The sequence below is a fragment of the Varanus komodoensis genome, unplaced genomic scaffold (assembly GCF_004798865.1).
Source record: "Varanus komodoensis strain SLA01 unplaced genomic scaffold, ASM479886v1 scaffold19, whole genome shotgun sequence".
NCBI classification, from domain to species: domain Eukaryota; kingdom Metazoa; phylum Chordata; class Lepidosauria; order Squamata; family Varanidae; genus Varanus; species Varanus komodoensis.
Window position 1 is genome coordinate 489988 of NW_025335550.1, and position 24696 is coordinate 514683.

The window sequence follows — 24696 nt, forward strand, 5'->3', positions numbered from 1 at the left end:
TCCCCGTGTGGTGGTCCATGTGTTGTTGGGATGGGGCATCCAGTTTTAGAGCCATGGTCTTGGGGTCCTTCACACCCTCACAGCTGTATGTGGCGCTGAAACGTGTGTGCTCAGAGACATTGTCAGGTGTCTGCTGAGCCCATGACCCTGTTGGGTTCCTTCTGCCACATCCTGGAGCCTCTTGGCCTTGCCGCTGCTGCTTTTCCTCCTCACCATCACTGCCTGTTCACCATCACCATTTGAGTGAGAAGGGCTAAGGGCTGAGAGCGAGCAGCAGCTTCCTGCTCTGGGAGATGACCTAGACTGGGCAAGCAACTCATGACCTTCCAAATGTTTTCAGCCACAACTCCCATGAGCCTTCACCAGTGGCTGTGCTGTTTAGGATTGATAGGAATTGTTGATCAAAACTGTGGTGGGCCATGAGTTACCACACCTTACCAAGAAGAGGTGATAGCAGAGGCGAGCAAGAGATGGGCAGATGGACGGAAGAACGTTCACTGAGAGTATCTTCTCAAAGTCTGTCTCCCACCCCCTGATTCTAGAGCTGGCTATGCTCGCTTCGAGGGTCTCTCTCCTTTTTTTTTTTTTTTAGCAGTGGTGTTTGTAATGAAGAAATCCTGTACTCATCTCAATGAACTCACCGGACTGTAGGAAAGAAAGCATAGTTTTATAAGCAAAATGCATTTAACTCCAGTAGGGTCACCTTTGTATATAGGAATCTGCATTCTTGTCTTTTAGATTCAAAAAGTTGATGTCTTTTAAAGTAGGAACTGGTGGCAGCAAACGAAACCTGTTGACCTATTCTGGCACAAAGCCCTCTGTTTTTAATCTTCAGCAATCCAAGCTAACAGGATTTGAGTGGCCCTGTGTAGAGCTGGACGTCAAAGTCTTGATTAAGTGTGGGAAGGTCATTTCTTACTTGCCTTATGGCTCTTGGGAAAACACATCTTGACAGCAAGAATATTTAACTTTCTTTACCCTTATTTTTCCTTGATTTATAGGAAGTAAAATGTCATAAGGGTACTTCGTTAGGTTGCCTTGCACACTGTGTTGAATTTGCTGGTGTATAACATTTCTGAGACAGAATCAGAAGGTCGTGGGCCACTGCATGTGGAGTGACAACATTCACGCCCGAATTAAAATTCAGAGTGCAGGTGGGAGGGTTCCACTATCTCCTTAGAGGTGGGGCATCCCTTCATGCAGAAAACGGCATTTCCAGAGTTCAGTCAAGCCTTCTTGTTGATGTGCATAATGGTTGGATTGTTGGACTGGGGCTTGGGAGAGCTGGGTTTGATTCCCTGCTCAGCTCTGACACTCAGTAGCTGGCCAGTCACTCACTCTCAGCCCAACCTACCTGTCAGTGCTGTTGTTATGAGAACCAAAAGGAGAAAGAACCACCTGGTTAGTTGCCGTGGGCTCCCTTGCACGAGGAAGAAACGTGGGGTGCAGATGCAATGTGGCATTGGTGGTGGCGAGTGCAGGAATGTCTTTTTGTGAGGAAGCCTTCCATCATGTGAGGGTTCCCACACTCACCTGCGGCCAGCAGTGGCCCAGTCCAGACACAGTCCAGCCCCTCAGTGAGAGCCGGGTAAGTAATTCCGGGTCCAAAGGACAACTCTCCTCACCCCGTGTGTTTGTTCCAGGTGCGTTACCTTTTGGAGTGGGTGGATGATGATCTAGAGGAACCAGAAGCGGAGGGGAATGTGGAGAAAGTGGAGCTTTGCCATCCCTTGTGCCAGTGTTCCAGATGTGGTCCTGTGCAAAAGGTGAGTCTGTTTTCCTACCTGTTAGCCTCTGTCTTTCTCTCTCTCTGACCTGGTTCAGATGGCAGGACAGTGTGCCATGGTTTGTTCTCAGAGCTGAATTGTTGTGTCGTGCAAACACAGCCCGGGTAATTCAGGATCAGCAGTTTCTTCCAGAGAAGCCAGTTGGAGGGCCCACAAGGTGTTCTGGAGTGGTCGTCACAGTCGGCTGTTGTAACATCCAAGCAGGATCGTCCTCTCTCTGCTTGCTGGAGGCCTGCATTTGACATTTGACTGTACACTCCTCTGAAACATGCCCTGTGCTTAGTGGAGTTGGCCTTGCAGGATGAAACAGCTCTTCTGGCTAATCGGGCCGTTGAAAGGTTTGCACAATAGTGCAGAGCTCAATTTACTGTGTGCTGGGAGAGGAGGTGCATTTTGAGAGCCCAGACTCGCTTCCCTCCTTCAGTGGATGGCTCTAGCTATTCATTTTATTGCCCTCATCTTCAACTTTTTGTACCTTTGCAAGTCAACAAGTCCTCTGCTCAGCTTGCCGTTGCGCCTCAGAAATACACCACGCGTGATACAGTTTGGACCACCATTGAGAACTCTATGGCAAATGAGATGGGTGTCTCTAGTCTTGGCTCAATGGTGTTTTGAAGTTTTGAAGCACTCAACTGTTACAATGTTTGTCTGCTTTTTGATTTCTCCTGGGGGTGGGGATGACAAGTCAATTGCACACACGTGCTGGATTTCCTTTGGATTTTTTTTAAAATTCTCCTGATAGAAGTTCTTCAGAGTTCGCAGCAATGGTCTTGGTGTGAACGTTACCAACCAGGAGGGCCGGACACCACTGCATGTGGCTGTACTACACGGGCACGCTGACTTGGTCTCCCTCTTATTGAAACATGGAGCCAGTATTGGGGCGAAAGATGCTAACCATGCAGTGCCTCTTCACCTGGCCTGCCAAAATGGTCACTTCCAGGTGAGTGGGTTCTTTTCGGAAAGGCCAGCGAGCCTACGAGCTGGAAGAGGGAATGAAAGCCCTTGGGCGAATAAGTAAATTTGCATCTGGACCAAGCCACTGCGTGTTGCATAGACAAAGAGTTGCAGAACACCAGTGGACTTTGTAGATGTCCAAACCAGGGGAGTAGCTTCTGAACCTGGCTTGTTAATCTAACCAGAGTTTGCTATAAAGCAAAATCCCCAGTTTGGACAACATGATAAACTGAGGTTCATGGAAAAGAGATCTGTGTGTTTTAATGGACCTCTGCCCTCATGCTTTAATGGACAATAATGTTCCTGAGCGGACTCCAGAATTCACAGCCATTTGGAAAAGTTTTATTACGAAATATTAATGGCTGGCAGAATATTCTGGGATGATAAGAGGCCAAACATGGTTGAGATAGACCAACCTCCCTCACAGGGTTGTCGTGGGATAAGATTGAGAAGAGGAGGAGGAGAGTCTAAGTCACTGTAAGTTCTTTGTAAGGAAAAAGTGGGATATAAATCTAATAAATAAACACTTTGTTATGGTACAGAGCAGCCTTCCTCAGCCTGGTTTCATCCAGATGCTTTGGATTGCAAGTCCCAGCTTTCTTGGACCATTGGCTGTGTTGGCTGGGGCTTATGGCATTAAAGTACCAGAGATCTTGGGGGACCTTAATTCCCAGCCTGTCGCACAACCGGGGCCTTCCAGATGCATTGAAGGCTGCAGCTAAAGGGAGTTGCTGTCTGGTTCAGTGGAAGGACACCTGTTTGGGGAAGCCTGGCATGGAATCAAGATATATCTCTGATGATGATAATGTCTAAACTGGAAGGGTTTTTTACCTTTGTCTGCCAACCACCTGAAAATTGTTGTGAGTTTCAAAGGACTACTGAATAAACTTTTTGTTATGCTACAAACCAAAGCACTTACATAGCTCACATTTTAGTAACTTTCTTCAGCCCCATCAAAATCAGCATAGTAGTATAAAAATTGGTACTACATTATAAAAATCACAGGACCTCGTTGATTTCTTCAGTAATCTGGCTTTAATTAAAGCAGCCTTGCTCTCCCCTTTGTCAGGAAATATAATGCAATGCATGGCCAAGTACAGCTGTTCTCGGAGGCTATACAACCTTTCTGCAGACCTCTGTTGTGAATAGTTTGAGAACTATCCACTATTCTTGATTATGTCATTTTCCGTGTTCTTGTGAGCCGCTCAGAGAGCCTTCGGGCTATGGGGCGGCATACAGATACAATAACACACAAACTTCTGATCTAAACCAGGATTGGCTGGACTTCAGGCTTAAAGGCTCTGTTTTGCCTGTTAATAGAATCCTGAGAACCACCGAGCAGAACCTGGTGCAAAAGACATCTGCTTAGAATGAAAAGAATTTTGAGCCAGGAATTTGTTTTGAGTACTATAACTGAATGGAATTCACAGCTCTTGCACACACAGATCTACTCTGAAGGACTTTTTTCACCATAATTTTTTCACTATAATTTAGCCTGAGGGAATGCTTCTGCTACAGTTAAACACTTGGGTGTTGGAAACTCTTGTTAATCTACTACTTATCATGAACAGACAATTAAAACCAGTCTGCCTTCTGCTAAGTATACCAGAGGAATCCACATTAGATTCAAATTATTTTAGTTTTTATATATCTGACCACCAGATTCTTCAGTGGACTAGAGTTGTTCACACATCATGCAGATTCTGTGGACTTACAGATTTCTTCTATAACTTTTGGGGTGGGATTTGCACAAATTTGCAGTTGCAGAATGGATGTAGCAGAATCCCACCATGTGTTCTGCCCACCCCAATCTAAACCATGTTTGTAAGTGAATGAGCTGCATTAATTAGTGTATTACCTACTGTGGAATTAAAAACCTTTAATCCTTCCTTTTGTTCTGAGATTGCTCACTGTTCCTTTTTCAACAGGTAGTGAAGTGTCTGCTGGAGTGCAGTGCTAAACAAAATACAAAGGACATTCATGGAAACACGCCATTAATGTATGCTTGCTTGAATGGCTATCAAGAGATAGCAGCCTTTCTGTTACAGGTGAGTAAGGCTTGATGTTCTCCTTTTCCTTTGAGTTTTCATATTTATTTGCCCTCTTTAGAAATTTTGGGGTGGGGGAATATCCATAACAACTGTGGAGTTTTTCCCACTGGACATTTTCAGTGGTGAATTAAAATAATTTTGCTATGGTTGTGAACAATTGGTTAAGGAGATGGAGAGCTTCCAATCTCCATGTGGCTATGACAGAGCAGAAAATAAAGGGGCGCATGAGTGTAAGACTGTGGGAAAGTACTATTTCAAAGCTGCAGTGCAGTCTTTAAATTTTATTTTTTCATTTCCTTCTGCAATATTCCCACTTGATGAAAATACCCTTCCACATCCGGGGGGGGGGGGGGGGATCAATTTTAGTTGCTTGATCTGCCAATGAAAGTTTGATGCCATTGTATTTATGCTTGTAAAAAGATGTTGGTTTTTTTTCAGAATTGCCATGTGAATATATTTTACCTTCCTTTCCTTCCATTTCCAGCACGGGGCCTTGGTTAATCTTTCCAATAATCAGGGCAACACATCCCTCCACAGAGCTGTGATAGGAAGCTATGAAAGTTTGGTTCAGCTGCTGCTGCAACATGGCGCGTCAACCCGTGTTAGGAACAACCGACATTGTACGCCGCTTGACTACGCTGAGCCTGTAAGTGGCGGAGTGCTCCTTCGAACCATCAGATCCGCTGCTGCTGCACCGGACTTTCATGGGGTTGACAATACACTGCCCAGCCTTGGCATTACCTTTGGCAGCCAATCTCAGATTAGCCTGTAGGAGCATAAGGCCTGTAACAAGTCAGTCCATTTACTTAATCTAACTCAATATTGTCAACACTGACCAACAGCAGCTTTTCTGGGTTTTAGGCAGCCTCTTTCTTAGTCCTGCTGGCAGATGCCAGAGATTGATCTTGGAACCTTTTAAATCCATCCATCCTGTAATATTCTGCCTTTTTCTGCAAGGAACTGAAGGTGGCTTACATGAATTTCCTCTTTCCTACTTTATCTTCACAACAGCTCTTTGAGGCTAGGCGGAGTGTCAGTGACAGGCCCAAAGCCACCCACTCAGTTTCACAGCCCACTGGGGACTAGAACCTGAGTCTCCCAAGTCCCACTGTCGCACACTGACCCAAACACCATGCTGGGTTTTGCCTGCAATTTATGCATTTACCACTCAGTTATGGCCCTCCTTCTAAAAGTAAAGACAGACCCTGGTCCTCATGGTTCTAGGTAAAGCACTGAATTAAAGAGGGTAGCAGATGCTGCCTTATGCCAGGTCATACCCTTGGACCATCTAGCTCCATATTTCCACACTGGCTTTCCAGGGTTTCAGACAAGTGTTTCGCAGCCCTATTGAGAGAAGCTGTGGCTTGAACCAGGGGCTGTTTGCTTGCTGAGCATGTGCTTAACCCTGAGGTGTGTCCTCTCCTGTAGGGATCCAAGATTTGAATGGCTGGTTCCAAATTTAGTCTGAACACGGCATACTCAGGCGCTCTATGGATTTAAGGATTGGTTTTTAAAAGAAGAGAATGAACCCCCAATTTCCCCCCTTACGTTTCTGTTAAAAGAATTCAGGTATCTTCGAACTGCTGCAGGCTGCAGCAACCTCAGAAGAGGGTGGATGGACAGACTACAAAGCTCACAGAGATGGAAAGATTCGAGGGAAAAGTGTTACATTTGAAGGTATGTCAGTGACTAGAATGACTAGAAATGGAGGTGGTGACAGATATTATTTTCCTGGGCTCCAAGATCGCCACAGGCAGGGACTGCAGCCAAGAAAGTAAAAGACGCTTGCTCTTGGGGAGGAAAGCTATGGCAAATCTAGACAACATACTAAAAAGCTGGGACATCACCCAGCTGACAAGGCTGTGGTTTTCCCAGTTGCAATGTGTGGCTGTGAGAGTTGGACCATAAGGAAGGCTGAGCACTGAAGAATTGATGCTTTTGAATTGTGCTGGAGAATCAATTCTCCAAATTGAAATCAAGCTGAAATCTACAGGGCAGAAGGTGGGCTGTGGTCCCCGGGTGGACTAATGACGAGTTTCTGGTAGACCAGTTAAGTGTTGTTGATTGCTGGGATACTTGCAAATAGGCTAGACTGAATGGATATTGGTGAGATCTAGGAAGATAATTCCCTTTTCAAGCAAGAGTTTGTACTGGATCTCTTTATGTTAGAGCTATTGTCTTAAATAGAATAACTTTATCCAGTTAAGAATGCATTAAGTGTCCATAGGTGTGAAGGTGGTGCGGGGTGGGGGGACGACTATCTGTGAAGGGGAAAAACCCATGCGCACATAGTAGCCCAATGAAATACAGTCCCACTGAATGGAACCCAAAGAATGGAGCATTCCCCTATCTCATGGTCTAAGGCAGGATGCCCACCTCTGCCTGGGAAGGTGCCTCGTGCCACATTAGGCTATTTGTCTATCGAACTTTGTGCCGTTCTGCTCTGAATGGCAGCAGCTTTCTGGGGTTTCATGCAGCAGTCTTTTCCAGCACTTGTAACCTTTTAAACGGAGGCAATCAAGGTTGTATTCTGTAGGCTTCATATTCAAAGCTGGAGCTCTACTGTTCACTCCTCCTCTGCCTAATGCAGATAAATGTTTCCTGATGTATTTGTGCCAATACCGAGGGTCAACTCAGTGTGAGAGAAGTCAGGACTTTCTACTGTGTAAGCAGGGATATTACCTGCAGCTTAATTATTTCTAAGCTTTAAAAACACAATCTGGTGACATTATCTGGGATGGACAAGGCTTTCCCTTTTCTTTTAGTCCCATTAGATTTACTGCACACACAGTTGTTTTTGCTTGTGTGTTTCCTGCCCTGCGTGACAGCAACTGACAGAATCGAGCATTCTTGGTAGTGCAGTTGGATCCCCAAGGGGTATTCCCCCACCACAATTATTCGCGCATGCTGTGATAAAGAGTCCCTCTTAAGAAAATCCCTGTTGGATGAGACCAAAGTTCTTTCTGGGTCACCAGTGCTTCCCCGAGCAGACACTCAGTTGACTGTCAGGAGGCCGCAAGCTAGATATGGAGATGGGAGCCCTCTCTCCCCCACTGTCGTTTCTCCAGGGACTGTATTCCAAGAATGCTGGCTCTCATCCCGGAGTGCGTAGCTTCGTTGCGTTTATTCTAGGAGGTAGCTATAAGGAAGCGCTTTGAAAGGACCTGGTTGTGTAGGGCCTTCCTGAGTGCAGGGAAACTCCAGCTGCTGAATTTCCCCTTTCCAGAAGGCCCTCTCCTCAGTGCCAGTGCTGCCCCCAGCCAAGTTAAGGGTGCTGATGGAAGGCTGTTTGGCCTGTGTCAGGCACGTCAGAAAAACCTTTCTGCGTGTTTGGAACTATTTCCACGAAGGCCTGCTCCGTGCAAGCAATAGAACGGCATGGCAAAATTCTGCGCTAGCAGTAGGCTTCGCAGCATCTGACTGCATGTGCAATGCTTTTACTGCAGTGGGTTAAATGTGAATAATTTTTTCCATGCTGGAGGAAAAGAGTACGAAAGAACACGGGAACCAGCTTCTTCTGTTTCTTTTCCACTTCCACGGAGTGTTTTTTAAAAAGTGAACATACAAACATGACATCCCCCAACCTACCATCAGAGTTGGTACAATCTATTCTGCTACTTCATTCCCACCTCATTCTGATGTGTCAGTCCAGCCATAGACTGAATACGTTTTCCAGTTTTCTGAGAACCTCTAACCTGCTCAGGCAGGTGTACCAGTTTGGCAGCTTTTGAAATACTAGCTTAAAGGTGCAATCCGGTGTATGTTTACTCAGAAAAAAGTCCTACAGCTCCCAGCACTCTTTTGATTCTAATCCTGCACAGGATCCCACCTAAGATGGCTTTTGTTCTTAATTTGGGTTTGTGTGTCTTAACTTAATGGATAATGATTTTTTTTTTACTTAAATTGGCAGTTAGTTTTAAGTCTTCGGAGATAGCAGACAATCTCATTGCTCGACGTCTTCAGCTGGTCCAGTCGATCAACCAATTTAACAAGTAAGTCTCAAAACCACCTTCAGGGTACTTGCTGCCAGTGCTGTACAAGCAGCAGATATGAATAGCTAACCCTGCAGAGAGACGCGTTGAGAGAATGGCCAGGGACAAGGGATGCTGCAGTGCCACCAAGGGGTGGGGTGGGCTGCACACTTTGCCATCTGTCTCCCTTGCTCTGCAGTGCGTCAGTGAATCATCAGACTGTTCAGCAGTTGGCTAGCAGTACTGGGTCCTGATTTTTGTTTAAGAGGGAGGAGGAGGAGAAAAGGTGTTTTTAGCAGCAATTCTAAATGCATTTGCTGTGTTGTGAAACTGAAAGATGAGTGGGACTTCCTTCTGCGTAAGCATGTGTAGGACTGTGCTACTAGTAAAGAAAAGCACGTAACTTCATGCACTGATTTAACTTTTATTTACCACCATTCCATCAAAGCGGTCAGCAATTTTAAAGTATGAAATCAGAAGTTAGAAAATGTTCAACAGCCATGGTTAGACTGTTGGATTGGGCACCTGGGAGATATGCGTTCTAGTCTCCACTCAGCCATGAAGCCCACGTGACTTTGGACCAGTCACTCACTTTCAGCCTAACCTACTTCACAGGGTTTGTTGTTGTGAAGATAAAACAGTGGGGGAGGTCTATGCAAGCCATCTTGGGTTCCTTGTGAGAAGAAAAAGGGCAAGTTAGAAAAGCAACATAATAATGATAATTGTATCATACTTGATGGATGATTCATTCTGAAAGCTGGTGGGATGAGTTCCCTGGTTTGTGCATCTATCTTCCTTTCTGCCGTCTCCTCACTTGGGGTTGTTGTTCTGTGCCATCAAGTTGTCTCTAAAGTGTCATGACCATGACAACTCTGTTCAATTCTTCCAAGCTGGAGGCTGTGGCTTCCTTTATGGAGTCAATCCATCTCCTATTTGGTCTTTCTTCTGTCTTCAGCTTTTAAACAGCACCAAGAGGGAGGAACTGGCCCAAGAGTTCTCTCAAATCTCTTGGTGGTCTTTTTCAGAGTAGATGGCACACTCTGTCTAGTCTTGACTGTTGATTTTGAAGTCAGACTGTGCCACAAAATACTTTCTGACCTCTCAGCTCGTGGGAAGAACAGAGTATTCTGTGAGGATATGCAAGTTGGTCACCGTTAAGTTAGACTGTTGGAGATATGACTGATGATCTGAAGGATAATTTTAAATGGCTTGGATTTAGACCTTTACAGGTTTAAACTTAAAGGGCATCTCATGACCTTTATCTCCCAAGAAGGTGAAGTGCTAAAAATTGAAGGCACAAATTGGGACATTTTGCCATTGAAATACTGCCATCTAGTGCCTGACAACAGCTCCTGGTGTGCTTGACCGTATTTATTATATTGAAATATGGTTTAATTTCATCTTATTTTGTTGGGGGTTTAGATCAAAAGACTTGCGGAAAACTATAACAAGAGATAAAAGTGTTCCCAACTTTGATGATGAGTTACTGCACCAGGTAGGAAGAAAGTTTTGAGTTGAAGAGTTTGTTTTTAAACTGAAATAGTATAGATTTAGGAAATAATATTAACATTTGCAATTGTTGGAGAGGAAGAAATGGGGGATAATAAGAGGAAAAGGGAGGAAAGGGGAAGAGTTGCTTTCCCCTGGGCAAACTAGGCAGGAATCTTTCCCTCTGATGCTGACAGCTTGTCAGGAGTGCCACCATTTGATGAGGGAAAGTTGCTAAAGCCAAGTGGAAAGCATACTCGTCCCTTCTTCTGTTGAGAAAACATGTGACTTTAACCTTGCTGGATGATGGTGGCTGCATTTCTGTAGGTGTTCAGTCTTGTCCTAGATTTCAGAGCAGGATATGTGATGTAATGGAATACAGAACCAGGGAGAACCAATTCCAATTCCAACTTAGCCATAGAGGACACCAGGAAAGCTTGAGCTGGCAGTACATTTTCAGTCCAGCCTCCTTCACAGGGCTTCAGAGAATAAAAAGGGATAACCTTATTACCAGAAATCAGCCTGAGATCCTTGAGAGGGTGAGACACAAATATTATGCACTTGCTATACAAAATTGCTTCTTAAATAATCAGTCACTTTTCCCTTTTATTTTCAAGAAAGATTCACTCTGCCTTGTACCTTTAAAAGAACAGACAAACTGGAACATGTTCAAGATGAGGGCAACACAATCAGGAGTAGAGAAAACAAAGCATATGAGGGCAAGTTGAAGAAGCTGTTTACACTTAGCATGAAGAAGACTGAGGATGGACATGAGTGGACGAGTCCCCAAAGAGCCTTCCCACTGGACAGGCAAAGACTCTCCCCCTCTCCTGTCCAGGAGGACAGGATTAGATCTAATGGGCTTAAGTAACACGAGGGTCACATATGACTAATTGTTAGGAGAAATGTTCTAGCGCTACAACTGTTCAAGAGCAGGTTCTCTCTTAATGGAGGTTTTCAAGTAGAGGCTGGACAGTCATTTCTTGGGGAATGCTCTGGGTTTCCCTGCACTAAGCAATGGTCTGTGAGCCTCCTTCCAGTTCTAGGATTCTGTGTTTCCTTTGTATTCACACCTCTGCCAAATAAATACATGATTATTGCCTTATACTTTTTTTTTCCTCCCCTAGTTAGCCATTAAGAACTTCGATAAGAGCAAACTAAAGGCTGTGGACTCTTTAGATCAAAACCAAACCCAGATCCTTGAAGACAGAGGCGCAGGTGGATCCACAAGAAAGGAAGAGGACACTGCTGTGGCAACAGCACCCCTTAAGAGTAAACTAATGCATCGGAGTCATACTGTTAATGTGGCCCTTTCAGCCACAGAGGCCAGCGACACCTGCAACTTATCCAGATCTAGTGATCCAAGCAGAAGGCTGCTCTGATGATTGAGGCTTTCAGAAAGGAAGTCTGATTGTTGATAGCAAAATGAAGAACCAGATGGCATCAATTTCCTTCTCATCATGCTCAGCACTGTAAAATTGGTGCATGCTGAGAAACGAGGCTTGAAACCTAGACCAGAAGGGGATTTGGAAAAGGAAGGGGACCTTCTCTTTCCACCAATGCAATTTGCACTTTTGGAGACTGAGATAAAACTCAACAACAACGGTCAAGACATACACTGAAGTATCAACCATATTTAGACATAGTCTTAGTCTTGCACTCTCCAAATCTATTTCATCAGTAAAGTGTGTGAAGCAGGATTTCAGCTTAAATATCCTAGTTGGAAAAGGCAGTGGCTTGTTTCAGTTCTTGTGCCACTAATTTACACTGATTGTTAGGAGGGCTTATAGCACTCCAGCACTGAGAGCTGTATATAAAGATGGCAAGAGGGCAAGACTGTACAGTTCATTTTACTTTTACCGATTTTGTTGGAATGTGAGCCTTGTATTGTGAGCCATAGTTGGCATATGGGAGGTTACAGTAAGTACTTTTAATGAAGGTTACATCTTTTCTTACAGAGAGTGACAGCCATATTAGAACTTTCTCTTAATCAAATTGATAATATGTTCTTCAGATATTAAGCTTCCCACACGTTTCTAAAATGATAGGAGGGACTGTAGCATGACCCTGCTTCATTTAGTTGCATATAATTGTGGAACAAGAAAGCAGTCCCACCAAACCTTAGTTAAAGGGAGTAACTCACCAGCTGCAATGTTGAGCAGCAGCTTACTTGCCCTTACTTTAAAAGACATTTCCAAATGTATCTCTTATGCACTTTTAGAAATGGAATGTCAGCTCTAGGTAAATGTTCCATCTTTTTAATTTTTAAAAAAGGGTTGAATTATAACTTGAACAGCAGTGACCTTGTTCAATTCACATCTTGTTTTTATGCTGTATTTGTATACCAAACTTTGAGTGCTTTTAAATTGTTGGATAACATATTTTAGATGGTCAAATGGTCTGTTAAGATTTCTCTGTACAGAATGTTGATTGTAAGGTGTAAGAAGTACAGCCCTGTGTGCTCCTGAAGGAGAAGTATATTTTTCTACTAAATACTTGAGTTCATCTAATTTTCTTATGTGCCTTGGACCTGTGCCAAATAATGAAAGAGAAATAGTGAAATTAATAAATCTATGCTTCTAATGTGCAACTTTTACATCAAACCACGTTTTGCAGCTTGGTCGATGGACACTTATTTCATGAGTAACAAAGCACTTTCTCAAAGAGCTTAGGCTGGCTACTGATGTTCTGGTTCTAGCAATACAGCCTGTGTTGCATGGAGGGGTGAACATCAGTGGCATTCACTGATTTTATGCATGTAACACAGACATTTCATGCCACTGGAGTTGACAAAAATAGCTTACTACAATTCACTTTTCTTTATGGGAAGGATTTAATATGTTTCAAAGCTCTACTATATAACTCTACAATTGAAAAGTGGCAACCTCTCTCTTTTACATTCTGGCTTACATAGCATATTGATATAGTTGTATAAACAAAATTTCTTACAGCATTCTCCAACAAAAAGGCACGATATGAAGTTACAATGGCATCATGCATATAAGATGGATTACAGGATTTGGGCAGCTCTGTGTACTGAATAACATTCTGTTTGAGTAAAGTCATCCTTTTCTCAATTTAGCATTGTTGCACTGATACCCAAAGGACACAATCCAGCCACAGTTGAGCTCACAACTGATTTCAGAGCAGGTGAAATACGCACCTGAGCCTCCTGTTGAAAGCAACTCAAAGGTTCTTCCATTTGGCTTCCGTGTGTCCAAGGGCTGAAGTGCTCTCAATTAGCTGGCGGATGCGGTGTGGGGGAAACCTCAGCGCTTTCTTAAACTGGTAACTGGAATACTTTCTTCTAATCCAACACATCATACAGCATCATAAAACCGTGTTTTTGCCAACCCACTCATCAAAGCTGCATAACTGTTCTAATGTTCAAATTAATGAGACATGTAATGCAGAGAGATTGCTCTGGATCCTTTTAAACCATGGCTCACACTAACTAGGTTTAGCTGTCAACCAAAGGCTTCACAGTCAGTTTCAAAACCTTGGATAACAAGCAAATTCTTAACCATTGTTAGGCTCCTCAGGAAGGACAAAAGGTGGAGAGAATTTGCACTTGCAGAGGCACCTCCATAGCTGCCCCCAATCCCTTAACCATAGTTAGGAAACCAGATACATTATATGAATGCGGCAGTGACCCTTCCACAGCTTATATACACACACACTAAAAGCTTCTCCAAGACCTATTTTGGCTGCAGACATAGCTCTACCTTTGACAAACCTGCTGCTTTTTGCCATCTAGTGTCTCTCACTCCCCACTGATTGAAGATGCACCTGTGGTTTTAGATGTAGGACAAGCAAGTCATTTAGAGGTGCCAACAGCAGAGTGTGCTTGTCTATGGAGTGTCAAGGGAAAGCTGGAGCCTGAAATGATGAGTGAACCACCTGCATCTCAGGCATTTTAGTATAAAAATGATCTAAGAAAATCATTCCACTTTGTTTTATTATACAGGACAGCAGATAATTTGGTTTCCATCTATATAAAAATGTGTAAACTTTGTCTATGCTTGTTGGGTACAGCATACTTTCCTTGACATACTTCAGATGATCCGCAGTTGGTCACCATCTTTCTATTTCGCTCATTAATCATCCTCATCAGAATCCAATACTCTTCTTCTGTTGAACTACGGGGGGGGAAAATGCATTGCAGGTAAAAGTCGCTTTATAATCCTTTGCGACTAAAATTATTAAGAATTTCATCTGCAGCCACAAGTAATATAGGCTCTATTTGTGTTGTTATAATAGTGTCAAGCAGAGCCGTGTGTGAAGATGGACACTCCCGAAATATTTGCAGATGCACACCTTCTGCTGATTTTAAAATTAAGACATGAGTCTTGGACCATTGCTTGGCAGGTTTCCTAAAGCAATAGAAGTCCAAGAGCAGCCAGGAAGGCGATCAGGTTCTACTGACAGATCTTGAGAATTGCAATAGGTCAGCCAGAACCATGAATTCTCAACAATAGCAGACTTTTTAAAAGCTTCCCTTCAAAACGTGGCTGCTCGAACTAAGCTTGAGGGGTTCAGCAGAAACAGCTTACCCATACTATGTGCTCAAGAGCACTCTGTGCCACAATTCTATGCAGCTGCTGTTTTGCATCTGGCTTTTTCATGCTACTAGTCAAAAAGCTGATCTTGCAAACCTGAAGTCTGCCTTCGCCTGAGCTAAACAAAACTAATAGCTCTTTAAGGCAGACCACTGTCACACCTATAGACAGGAAGGAGAGGCAGGCCGACTGAGCCATAGTGGCTCTCTCAAGACAAGCTCTCTGGTGAGATTTGCCATCAGGACTTTCAGCTTTCAGCTCATTGCCTTCATTGTGGTACTGCTTTGGCTTGTCTGAACATGGGTCGAGGTTGGTCGCATGTATATCAGAAATAATAACCTACTTTCTGAAGACAAGAAATCTGCTCCTGTTCAAAGAGAATTAGAGATGCTAGACTTGATTTGTACAGGTGGGTTTCTAGATCTTACAAATTCTGTGTCTATTACAATCTATATGGTCAAATTTGCCACTGCAGGTTCTAGATTCAAGGGCATCCTTTAAAACTCTCATCACTTCAGGTACGATGACTGGGAATCATCATCTATACTAATACTGGAACCGCTATTTTCTTTACCAGAACAGCAGCAATACAGTTTTCAGAGTTTATCTCAGTTGAACTCAGAAGCATACAAATCACAGTGGAAAAAACTGAAATGATGTCTAAATATGGTGCCACTTTCTGTTAATGTCACATGTAAACACTGTACATGATTCCTGTTTTCCCTACATTCTTTGTGTCAATGACTTACATCAGCTTAAGTGCGACAAAAAATGCTTTCCATCAGGAAGACTGATGTATCTAAGTTTGAAAATATAGGCAGCCCCCTCGTTACAAATGGGCTGCATCCCTGAGAATACCTTTAAGTTGAATCTGTATGTAAGCTGGATCACATACAGTCAATCCTGAGCATTTGCGGGGGTTAGGGGCACAGGACCCCCACTGTGACTACACCTAGCCATCCCCCTAACTCACTGGTGCCTCCTCTTTGCACCAAGGTAATGCCAGACAGATTTCGCTCTCTGGATGGGCGGAGCAAGAAGGCATGCTCTGGAGCCCCCCCACTCCCCTTTTGCTTCCTCTCTACGGTGATGGCAATTTTCCACAGTAGATCTTTAATCTGAATTTTTAAATTAATAGGCTTTATGGGAGTTCATTCTTAAGTACAGGTTATTCATAACTTGGACATGCATGACTTGGAGACTGCCTGTACAATATACCAACTGGTTCCAACTTTATATTATCCTGCAGGAGATTGATAGTTTGGATCAGTAGTCTTAAGTAATGATCTATGGGATTTTCTCTTAGTACAAAATGATGCAAGTGGTTGCTACCTTTCAGCAATTTGTACTATTTTGGGCGCCATGCTGTGTGTGCATTCCCCAACCAACATGGCTCTCTAGGGAAATACTGGACGTTGCAGAACTACTTTTTGTCTAAACCTGGATAAGACTGTGCCCCTATAAACAGGCTATAATGAATTTTAAGATACCTTACCTTTACTGTTGTTTTCTTTTCAGTTTGCTGACTTACTTTTTCAAGTATTTCTATCAACCCTTGATCTGATACCTAGAAAGCCAGGAGAAAAACATGCAGACAACTGTTCAATGAAATGGCTTCTACTGCATCTTTTATCATTTTTCTTTCAAAACAGGCGACAGTAAAAAAATCCTTAATTATTAAGAACTGTTTCGAGTAAGGTTCAAGTAGTAGTTCACACTGCACATACGGCCTACTTCCCATTTAAAGCAGATCATCAGTGAAACACAGAATCAGAAAGCACACAGCAATTAGTAATTCATATAAGGCTTGGGATGCAGGCAGGTCTTCTCTCATTGAGCAGGATATGGAAAAGGAGGGATGCTGCCATTTGCTGTTTCTTTTCTGCTTAGAAACTGCAGTGGGATGAACCTTTCCAAGTAGAGATCTGTGTGGTGCTGACCTTCTTTCCCAGAAGGGGGGTGAATTTAGATATTCTCTATCTCCTCTTTATCATATAAGGGTTGTAAGAGTTTATAAACAATCTGCTTTCTGTTTTAAAATTGAAGAATTATCCGGAAACTACTGTGGAGATGGCTAAAGGATGATTCCAACTACAGTATATTCTTTCAAACCAATCTTTCTTTGTAGGATGTGTGAGAACCGCCTTGCTAGGCCAGATCATGATCCAGCCAGTACAGCATTCTATTTCCAGACAATGACTTGCTGCTTCTGGAGGCTCCGCTCCACAAAAGATTTCTGTCTGTCAGCATTTAGCTAAACATCTGCACACCATGAAATCATCAGTGACAAAATCTGTTTCTTCAGGGAGCCATTACAAGACACCTACTTACCTTTCCACCTAGCTGTCCAAATCTTGCCATCTGTATAAGATAATTCTCAACCGCTTTTGCCTTTTCTGGCTTTACAAGTGCTAAATTACTTACTGCAAAAAGAAAACAGATAATTTGCATTTGATACCACATAACTGAGAAATTATAAGTCACATCATGCCAGTGGGTAGTTTCTTTTAAATGAGAGCAATTCCATATATTGTTACTGCCATCTTAAGATGTATTAGTGGGATATGCCTCATCTAATGAACAAAAAGTATTTATAGCTTGGTGTTTTAAGCCAGGTGGTATACTGCTTTACTCAACTGGTTATTATGATGGTTAAATTTTCCCCTCATTGACCCTTATTCCATTTTACTCATTCATATTAAGAAAATGTATTCAAATTGTTATATTATAGGGAAATTTGCAACAGCCTGTAATAACGGCAGAGCACTAAGATTTCTTCTTTTTCAACATAATCACACTACAGTTCCTTCATTCTCTAATACAATGTTAACATTCACAATCTTGTGAATTACCACAATAATTTTATGGGGAGGCTTTATTCAGGCATCATACCAAAGCACAGTTAAGGAAGCTGAATTTACAAATCATGATTTGCAGTCAGCTAGCAAACGAGAATCAGAAACCATGGTTTAGCAAACTACTGTTGCCATCATTGTTGCTCCCCTCTGGAGGCAGGGCTTTATTTATGAACTAACGTTACTTAATAGAATGGAAAATGAAAAAAAGTAAACAGCTTTAAAAAAATTAGTTGCCTAGTGCAGCTCTGGAAACTCAAACTATAGTTTATATCCTAAAAATGGTTAGTATAACCCATGATTTGGCCTGATTTCTATAATGAGCAGCAACATGAAATACAAAACATCTACTATGTTTGACGGGGATTAGTCCCATTTATGTGTATACAACATTGCAGCTTAAAATGCAGTCCTCTTTTCTTCCAATGGAATTAATTGTACACTTGAAACAAGATGCTGATTCAGAGAGGGGTTAAGTTGAAGATCACAAAGATGCTTACATCTGGCACGAGCTGCTTGATCTAGAACTTGAGCCAAAATGTTATTTCTCATTTCTGTCTCCCTATAATAAAAATAGTATTATTTTACCCAATAAAATTACAGATACAAAAAGATCCAAAATACATAGCATGTTGCAGCAGAGCACTATTTTGTATGACAAAAAGCTTCAGACTTTTTCAATAGAACACAAGTTACGATATGCATTTTTCTGGAATTAGCTCAAGACTAGACACAGATAAAGAATGTGACATTAACCCATACATTTAAAATGGTTTTCTTCATTAAATTTCTTGCCTAGTGAATTATTTCAGCATGCCAATTTCTTAAATTTTCCAACCACAATGCTGCAACTTTTGTGTTATCCTCTCAAGAATAAGAAAATTAAATGTTTCCTATTTATAGATACTCATCTGAACAAATGTTTTGCTCAAGGTGGCAGATATTAAAACACCCTTAATGTGAAACGCCATCTTCATGCAGGGAGCTCATAATTTAAGACCAAATTAGTTTATTATTTGCTGGAAGCAGAATACAACCAAAGGAACCCAAGTATTAAGCACTCACAACTCTCATTCCTTTTAAGCAGTGAATGACCTAATCTTGATAAAGAAAGGCTAAAAAATTATGTTTATTAGATTACAACATACATGCATACTCTTGCAAAGGGGAAAAAGGGTAGTAAAAGAAGAATGGCAAAAAGCCATTCACCTGGATCATGTGCAAAGAGTAAGGATCAGGTCCAGGTGACTTCTAGCTGTATCTCTCTCTCTCTGACAGGGAAAGTGCAAGAAAGAGAGAGACAAGTCTAGCATGCCCTTCCTCATTTACAATTCCACCACAGCAGAGGAAGAGAACAAGCTTTAATAACTACTTTATCTGGGCAGGGTTGGGACTCCCTACAGAGGATAAGCAACAACACAATAACACCGCTATTTATTGTTTTAAAACATGTTTCAAACTTTTTAAAAGTATTTTTGGCCACCTTTGAGGGCAGAAACCCTCCCAACACAGCATACAACAATAAAACACATAATAAAAGCGGAGTATGCTGTATTAAAATGGTAGAAACAGAGTTGAAAACAAGGAGTAAACTTTCTAAAAAACAGTAAACACCAACATAAAATAATTCCTATAATAAACTGCATCCACAACCAAGTTCAATAAAATATACTGAGATGAAAGCAGGTATGCTTTAGATTGAAGTGCTTAAAGCTCTCCATAGAAAAAGTTCAAATGCTAAGACTCTTAGGGCAAAAGCAGATAAAAAAAGAGATGTATGAGCAGCTATGGGGAGATTTAGATTCAGGAAGCACACCAGCATGCCTACCAAAACCAGAGACTCCCCATGGCTATTTTAAGGTAAGAGAAAATCATCAGTGCATTTGATCACACATGGCCAACTGGTTTCTTCTAAAGTCATACAAATTCAGTGGGAAATACAATAATGCCTCCCCGTACCTCTGTTTCGATTCTTGTTGTGCAATTTCATTGGAAGGATCCTGAAAAGTTAGAAATAAGAACCATTTTAGTACTATGTACAGCAGTATACTAGGGTTGTCAGTTGTCACTCAACTGAAAAACTCAATTATATATGATAATCTCTTAACTTTACCAAGTCCTTCAAGGACGGAACTACCCCATACAGAATTGCTCAAAAAAGCACAGCTATTATAGATTGTAGGTAAAGAAGAAGCATTTAGATTAACTGATCTAAGAGTTATTATGTGTAAAGCTTTGTTTTAACTGGCCAGTTGGGGGTTATGAATATGCAACCTTTTTATGGAGTCCACCAGTCAAGAAGAAAAGATCAAAAAGTTGCAGGCACAGAACAAGAAAAATCCCAAAACGGCAGCCAAAATCCATTTAGGGATTCTATTTTATTAAGTCTAAGCATTGCAGCTAAACAGTAATACATTAGAGCAAAAAGAACAAAGACTCCAATGGCACCTTAAAGACTATCAGATTTGATCCTGCACAGGTTTTTTGGACACACCAGTTGGACTGTGAACTGTGGATTGCTTAACATTTGGGTTGTTGTTACATCAAGACAAGAATGAGTTATTCACAGGATGGATTAAAAAATATGTTGAAATAAAATGGATTTGTTATTTAAATTGATTTTTTGAAATAAAATGCTTTTGGAGGAAGTCTATCTAAATATAGTTTTCTATTTAAGATACATTATAGTCCAAAGTCTAGGGATTCATTTTTAATTATGTAGTATGAGACTGTATATTCATGCAATGTTTACATTTTTCTTGGTAAATGAATTCCATTAATCCTTTCACAATGCTATGCTCTTCCAGAGCTTTCTGCAAGATTACTGGGCAATTTTTCTATCTAGAAGATATAATCACTGATGCTTGTTTTACAGTTCACAAAACTGTGAATTTGTGTCTGCAGAGATCATGTGTCTCTACCTCACAACAAAAATGTTTATTTTACATACAGGGTTGAGCAAAAGACCTTAATTCCACTGTTCTTTTGCAAAGCTATGTACACAGAATCAACCCTTTACCTCTTAAGCGCTAAGTCTCAAAAAAATTCAATGACTAGATGATTGTTGGGAGTGCAATAGCTCTTCAGAAAAAATGTGCATGTTGGGGGGATGACAGGCAATAAAAATGAAAGCGAGTATTTCAAATGGAGTATTTGAGCAGAATACTCCACCAGCCTTTGCCTCTTGTGTATACCCTGAGGCTTATCATGTTTGCCTGGCACCAATGTTATATTCTTTTCAGCACCAGGTAAAAACCTTTTTATTTGCATGGCATTTTAATATTTAAATATTTTAACTAGTTTTTAATGGTCATGCTTAGTCACATTTCGCTATTTTATTTTGAGGTTTGTTGTATTTGTTCTGCTTATTGTAATGTTTCACTATCTTGCAAGCTGTCCTGAAATGTTGTTGAGGATGGGATAACAATATTATAAATAAATAAATGTGTATTCCCTGGAAAAGAATACCTAAAATGGCAGCAGACAGTAAGAGACCCGGTTTGGGAATATTTTAATGAAGTTCCTCTTCCTACAGGTAAGACAGGCACATTTGCAAATTATGTAGAATATTATGTTTTAAATGGAGTCTTACTAACTAGTGATTTAAATCAAATCCAACTTAGTTATTCATAGGTAATTTTCTCTACTACAGAAGTAGCAGGTAAGACATCTTTTTAAAAACTTCCTTACATGTCAGTTTGTGATGCTACAAAGGAAATACAGGGTGAAGGAAAAGAGCAACCCAGGGAGAACATAAACCATTCTTTGCTTAATCATCTGCTAAACAAGAGCCAGGTCACAAGTAACCATTATCCATTGCCTTAAAACAACACAACGTTTTAACGCAACAACTAACCATGGGTTGGTCACTGGGTTGCTTAACCCTTAAACAACCCAGGGTCCAAGTTTGCACACCAGGCTGCACAGCCTAGGAAAAAGCAAGCTGCGCGTTTGTGTTATGCCCACTTGTCCCCAGCTATCAACACCTTCCAGCTGCAATAGTCTAACTATAGAAGAACTTTCAAATTATATGTAAAAGAGAGAAAGTTGGCTGACGCTTAGTGCCACAACTCCCAGGCCCGCCGGTGCGGCGCCAGGTTGCAGAAGGCTGCCCCGGGCGGTGTGCGGCGCAGGCCAGGGCCGCCCCAGACGCCCAGCGGGGAGAGGGAGCGGGGCTGCCGGCGGCCATGCGGGCCAAACGGGGCGCCCAGAAGCCGGGCTGAACGGGCTGCGGGACGCGTGGAAATGCGCTGCGCCGTCCTCACCCCTTGCTTGACCTGCAGCTCGGCCAGCCTCTGCTTGCGCAGCGCCTCCAACTCCTCGTCCGCCATCTTTGAGGGAGAAGAAAAGACCGCCGCGGCCGCCCCCTCCCCTGGGCTCCTTCTGCGCGTGCGCGCGCCTCTCTGCACTGGGCAGGCCCCACCAATCCCACGCCGAAAGGGAGAGGGCGAACTCCGTCGCCGTAGTAGCTGCTGCAGCAGCAGCGCACTGCCAGGCAGAGCAAGCCGAGTACCGAGCAGGCCAATGGCTCTTTATGAAAAGTCCATTTATAAAAATGCTTGGTGATCCTTTCTCGTCAGGCTTGTTTTCCTTGCTGCTTGGTCCCTTTTCAGCATTCCTCGTCACCACTCTCTCTCTTTCAGTGATTGGAGCGATTAATTCATAGTAGTAAAAGGGGATTTTTAAGCCATGGATAATCTTTCTCTCGCTCACCTTCCCATTTCTTTATTTTTTTTATATACATACATACATACACACACACACACACACACACACACACACACACACATAAATGTGTGTGTGTAATAAGCCGATTTAGACAGATTTAGTTGGAAAAGAGGCGTGATAAAACTACCTAAAATACAGTTATGGGTGCAGTCCTATGCACATTTGGACAGAAAAAGGCTTTTCAACTGCAGTCAGCCATGCTGGGTGTTGCGGGACTTCCGTGCATAGGGTTGAGCTGGAAATAATTCGGATCAGGCGCTTGGTCCGAATTATTTTAGGATAATAATGTTAGGATGACCCCAGTATCTTCATGCCTGGAATAAGTGCACTTGGTAGTCTAGTCTAGTTATGAATTACATTTATATATTTCTCCATTACACGTGTAGTTTTCTTTCTCTCCTAGGTTGGATGAAGATTTGAACCTGGGTCTTCCTTTGCTCACTACTAACCTTTTTTCCACCTGCTTCAACCTTAAGCAGCTATGAATGGCACAGATATACTTTGACAGAGAATAGCTGGCGAAGCTGGTTGGGCTGGGTTGGGGGAATGATTAGCCAGGCTTAACATCTGAGATGTGAACCTTCTGTGCGCTGGAGGGACAACGCCTGGGCCCCAGGGCAGAGGGACTGGAGCTTCGGCAGGGGCTGTTACCAAGCAGCGGCACCATCCTGGATCTATTCGGACTAGTCAAAGAGTCCTTTATCGACTGTATTTTTATCCAGTTACTCAGCCAAGAGGCTCCCAGAAGTGCTTTGGCGTGATAAGTAAAATGCGACAGCCCCTGCCTGCTGGCTTAAATTCCAGATGAATGTGATATGCAAGGAGGAAGGGAAGGGAAGGGGGTGTGAAGAAGGCTGCAATCCTACACTTGTTATGTAAAAAGTTCTACACCCCTTTCCTGTCTAAATCTACACAGAATCACACCCTGCATCCTTCAGCAGGTGGAAGACCGCGCCCCCCCCCCCGCCACCCTAGCTGCTCTCTCATCTTCTGCAGTTCAACTGGCTTGTACACGCCATCTGCTTTTATTTAGCAGAGTACAGCTAAGTGTAACGTACTGCGGACCTTCGGCAATGCACAAAGAGTGGGAGAGAGCTCCTAGCTATAAGAGTGCAGGTACTAAAATTACTTTTTCAAATGTTCAGATTTGAAATGTTTGGAATATATATCAAGAGACTGACCTGAATCATCACACTTCTAACTTTTTAAAAATTAAGCTCTATATGTTAAAGTGAGAGAGAATCTGGAGTTTGTGGGTGAGGGAAAGACAGACTGACAGGCAGGAGACTTGTGCCTAATTCTTGCCAGGCTGTTCTCCTGTACAATGGCAATACTTTCAACTTAACAATCTTAAACCATCTTCCCCTGTTCCCACAACAATGTTTGGTCTTCATTGTCTTTGTGGCACATGGATATTCCACAGTTCTTGGAGTGGGGTGAGGTGTCGTCTCATTCCTTTTCTTGCAAACTTTTATTTTTCACACTTCTTTGCAGAAAGACATAATTGAATCTGGCCTAACTGCTCATTTCTTTCTTTCCCTCTTCCATTGGAGGCTGTCTCTTTTTCCTCAAAAATACCCAATTTTATTTTATTTTTTGCCCCTCTCACTTTGGCTGTTGAAGAATAGGAAGAGGAAGGTGGTAGCTGCTTATGTTAAGTGAATAGTAGTCGGGAGGAATTAGGAATTAAATTAACGAATTAATTTGAAAAGGTAAATTTCTCTTCTGATCATTGGAGGTGCTAGGTGCAAAATGCTAGACGTGGCCATTGAAAACAAAGCAACATTGGAATTCGCATCAAACATCACAGTTTGGTGGACACAGCTGGCTGGTGGGCATTAAGTGGCTGGTGGGCATTAAGCAGGAGAAGGCCAGGAGACGTGGTCTGGCGCTCACCCAGTGCTGCTCACCACCCACAGCACAATGAAGGTTGACAGGATCATGTTGTGAATCCATCACACTCGAGCTAAGAAGGCACTAGAACCTGAGCCTGCGGAGGACTCTGCTGGGGATCCCCAAAGGCATATACGCTGGGCTTGTGAGCCTTTGCAGGCTTTGCAGTTCCTGCTCTGGAAGGGTCCAGACCCAGAGACTGATGACAGGCTGTAACTTCCACCTTACACCTTGGGACTGTGTCACACCAGAAGGGAGGGGGCGATCGCTGCCTGGGGGTGGGCTGGAGCAGTGTGACTTGGGCTGAACACACTCCTGCTGTCTGTCTCAGTGAGAGGAGTAAAAATCAACCGGGAGGCGCTAGAGGAGGAGTTGTGGAGCAAGGACACAGCACCTTGGCCTTCCTAACA

General features: G+C 42.6%; 2 protein-coding genes across 2 annotated transcripts in view; one reads left to right on the forward strand and one right to left on the reverse strand.

Moving 5' to 3' along the window:
* The window catches only part of ANKRD27 (ankyrin repeat domain 27), a 46399-nt gene extending 33545 nt beyond the window's left edge, over positions 1-12854 (forward strand). Inside the window, 9 exon segments of the mRNA XM_044427577.1 lie at positions 1644-1766; positions 2530-2727; positions 4670-4789; positions 5277-5438; positions 6355-6469; positions 8703-8784; positions 10186-10258; positions 11379-11617; positions 11619-12854. Of these exon segments, the coding sequence (XP_044283512.1) occupies positions 1644-1766; positions 2530-2727; positions 4670-4789; positions 5277-5438; positions 6355-6469; positions 8703-8784; positions 10186-10258; positions 11379-11617; positions 11619-11640 (1134 nt within the window). The 3' untranslated portion in view covers positions 11641-12854.
* Positions 12855-14191: 1337 nt separating this feature from the next.
* PDCD5 (programmed cell death 5) lies at positions 14192-22042 on the reverse strand. Its single transcript, XM_044427579.1, has 6 exons — positions 21931-22042; positions 19625-19665; positions 18166-18227; positions 17142-17233; positions 16306-16377; positions 14192-14390 (listed from the first exon to the last, which is right to left on the reverse strand). Exons 1-6 carry the CDS (start codon positions 21994-21996, stop codon positions 14349-14351), a joined length of 375 nt encoding a protein of 124 aa, XP_044283514.1. The 5' UTR covers positions 21997-22042; the 3' UTR covers positions 14192-14348.
* Positions 22043-24696: the final 2654 nt, after the last annotated feature.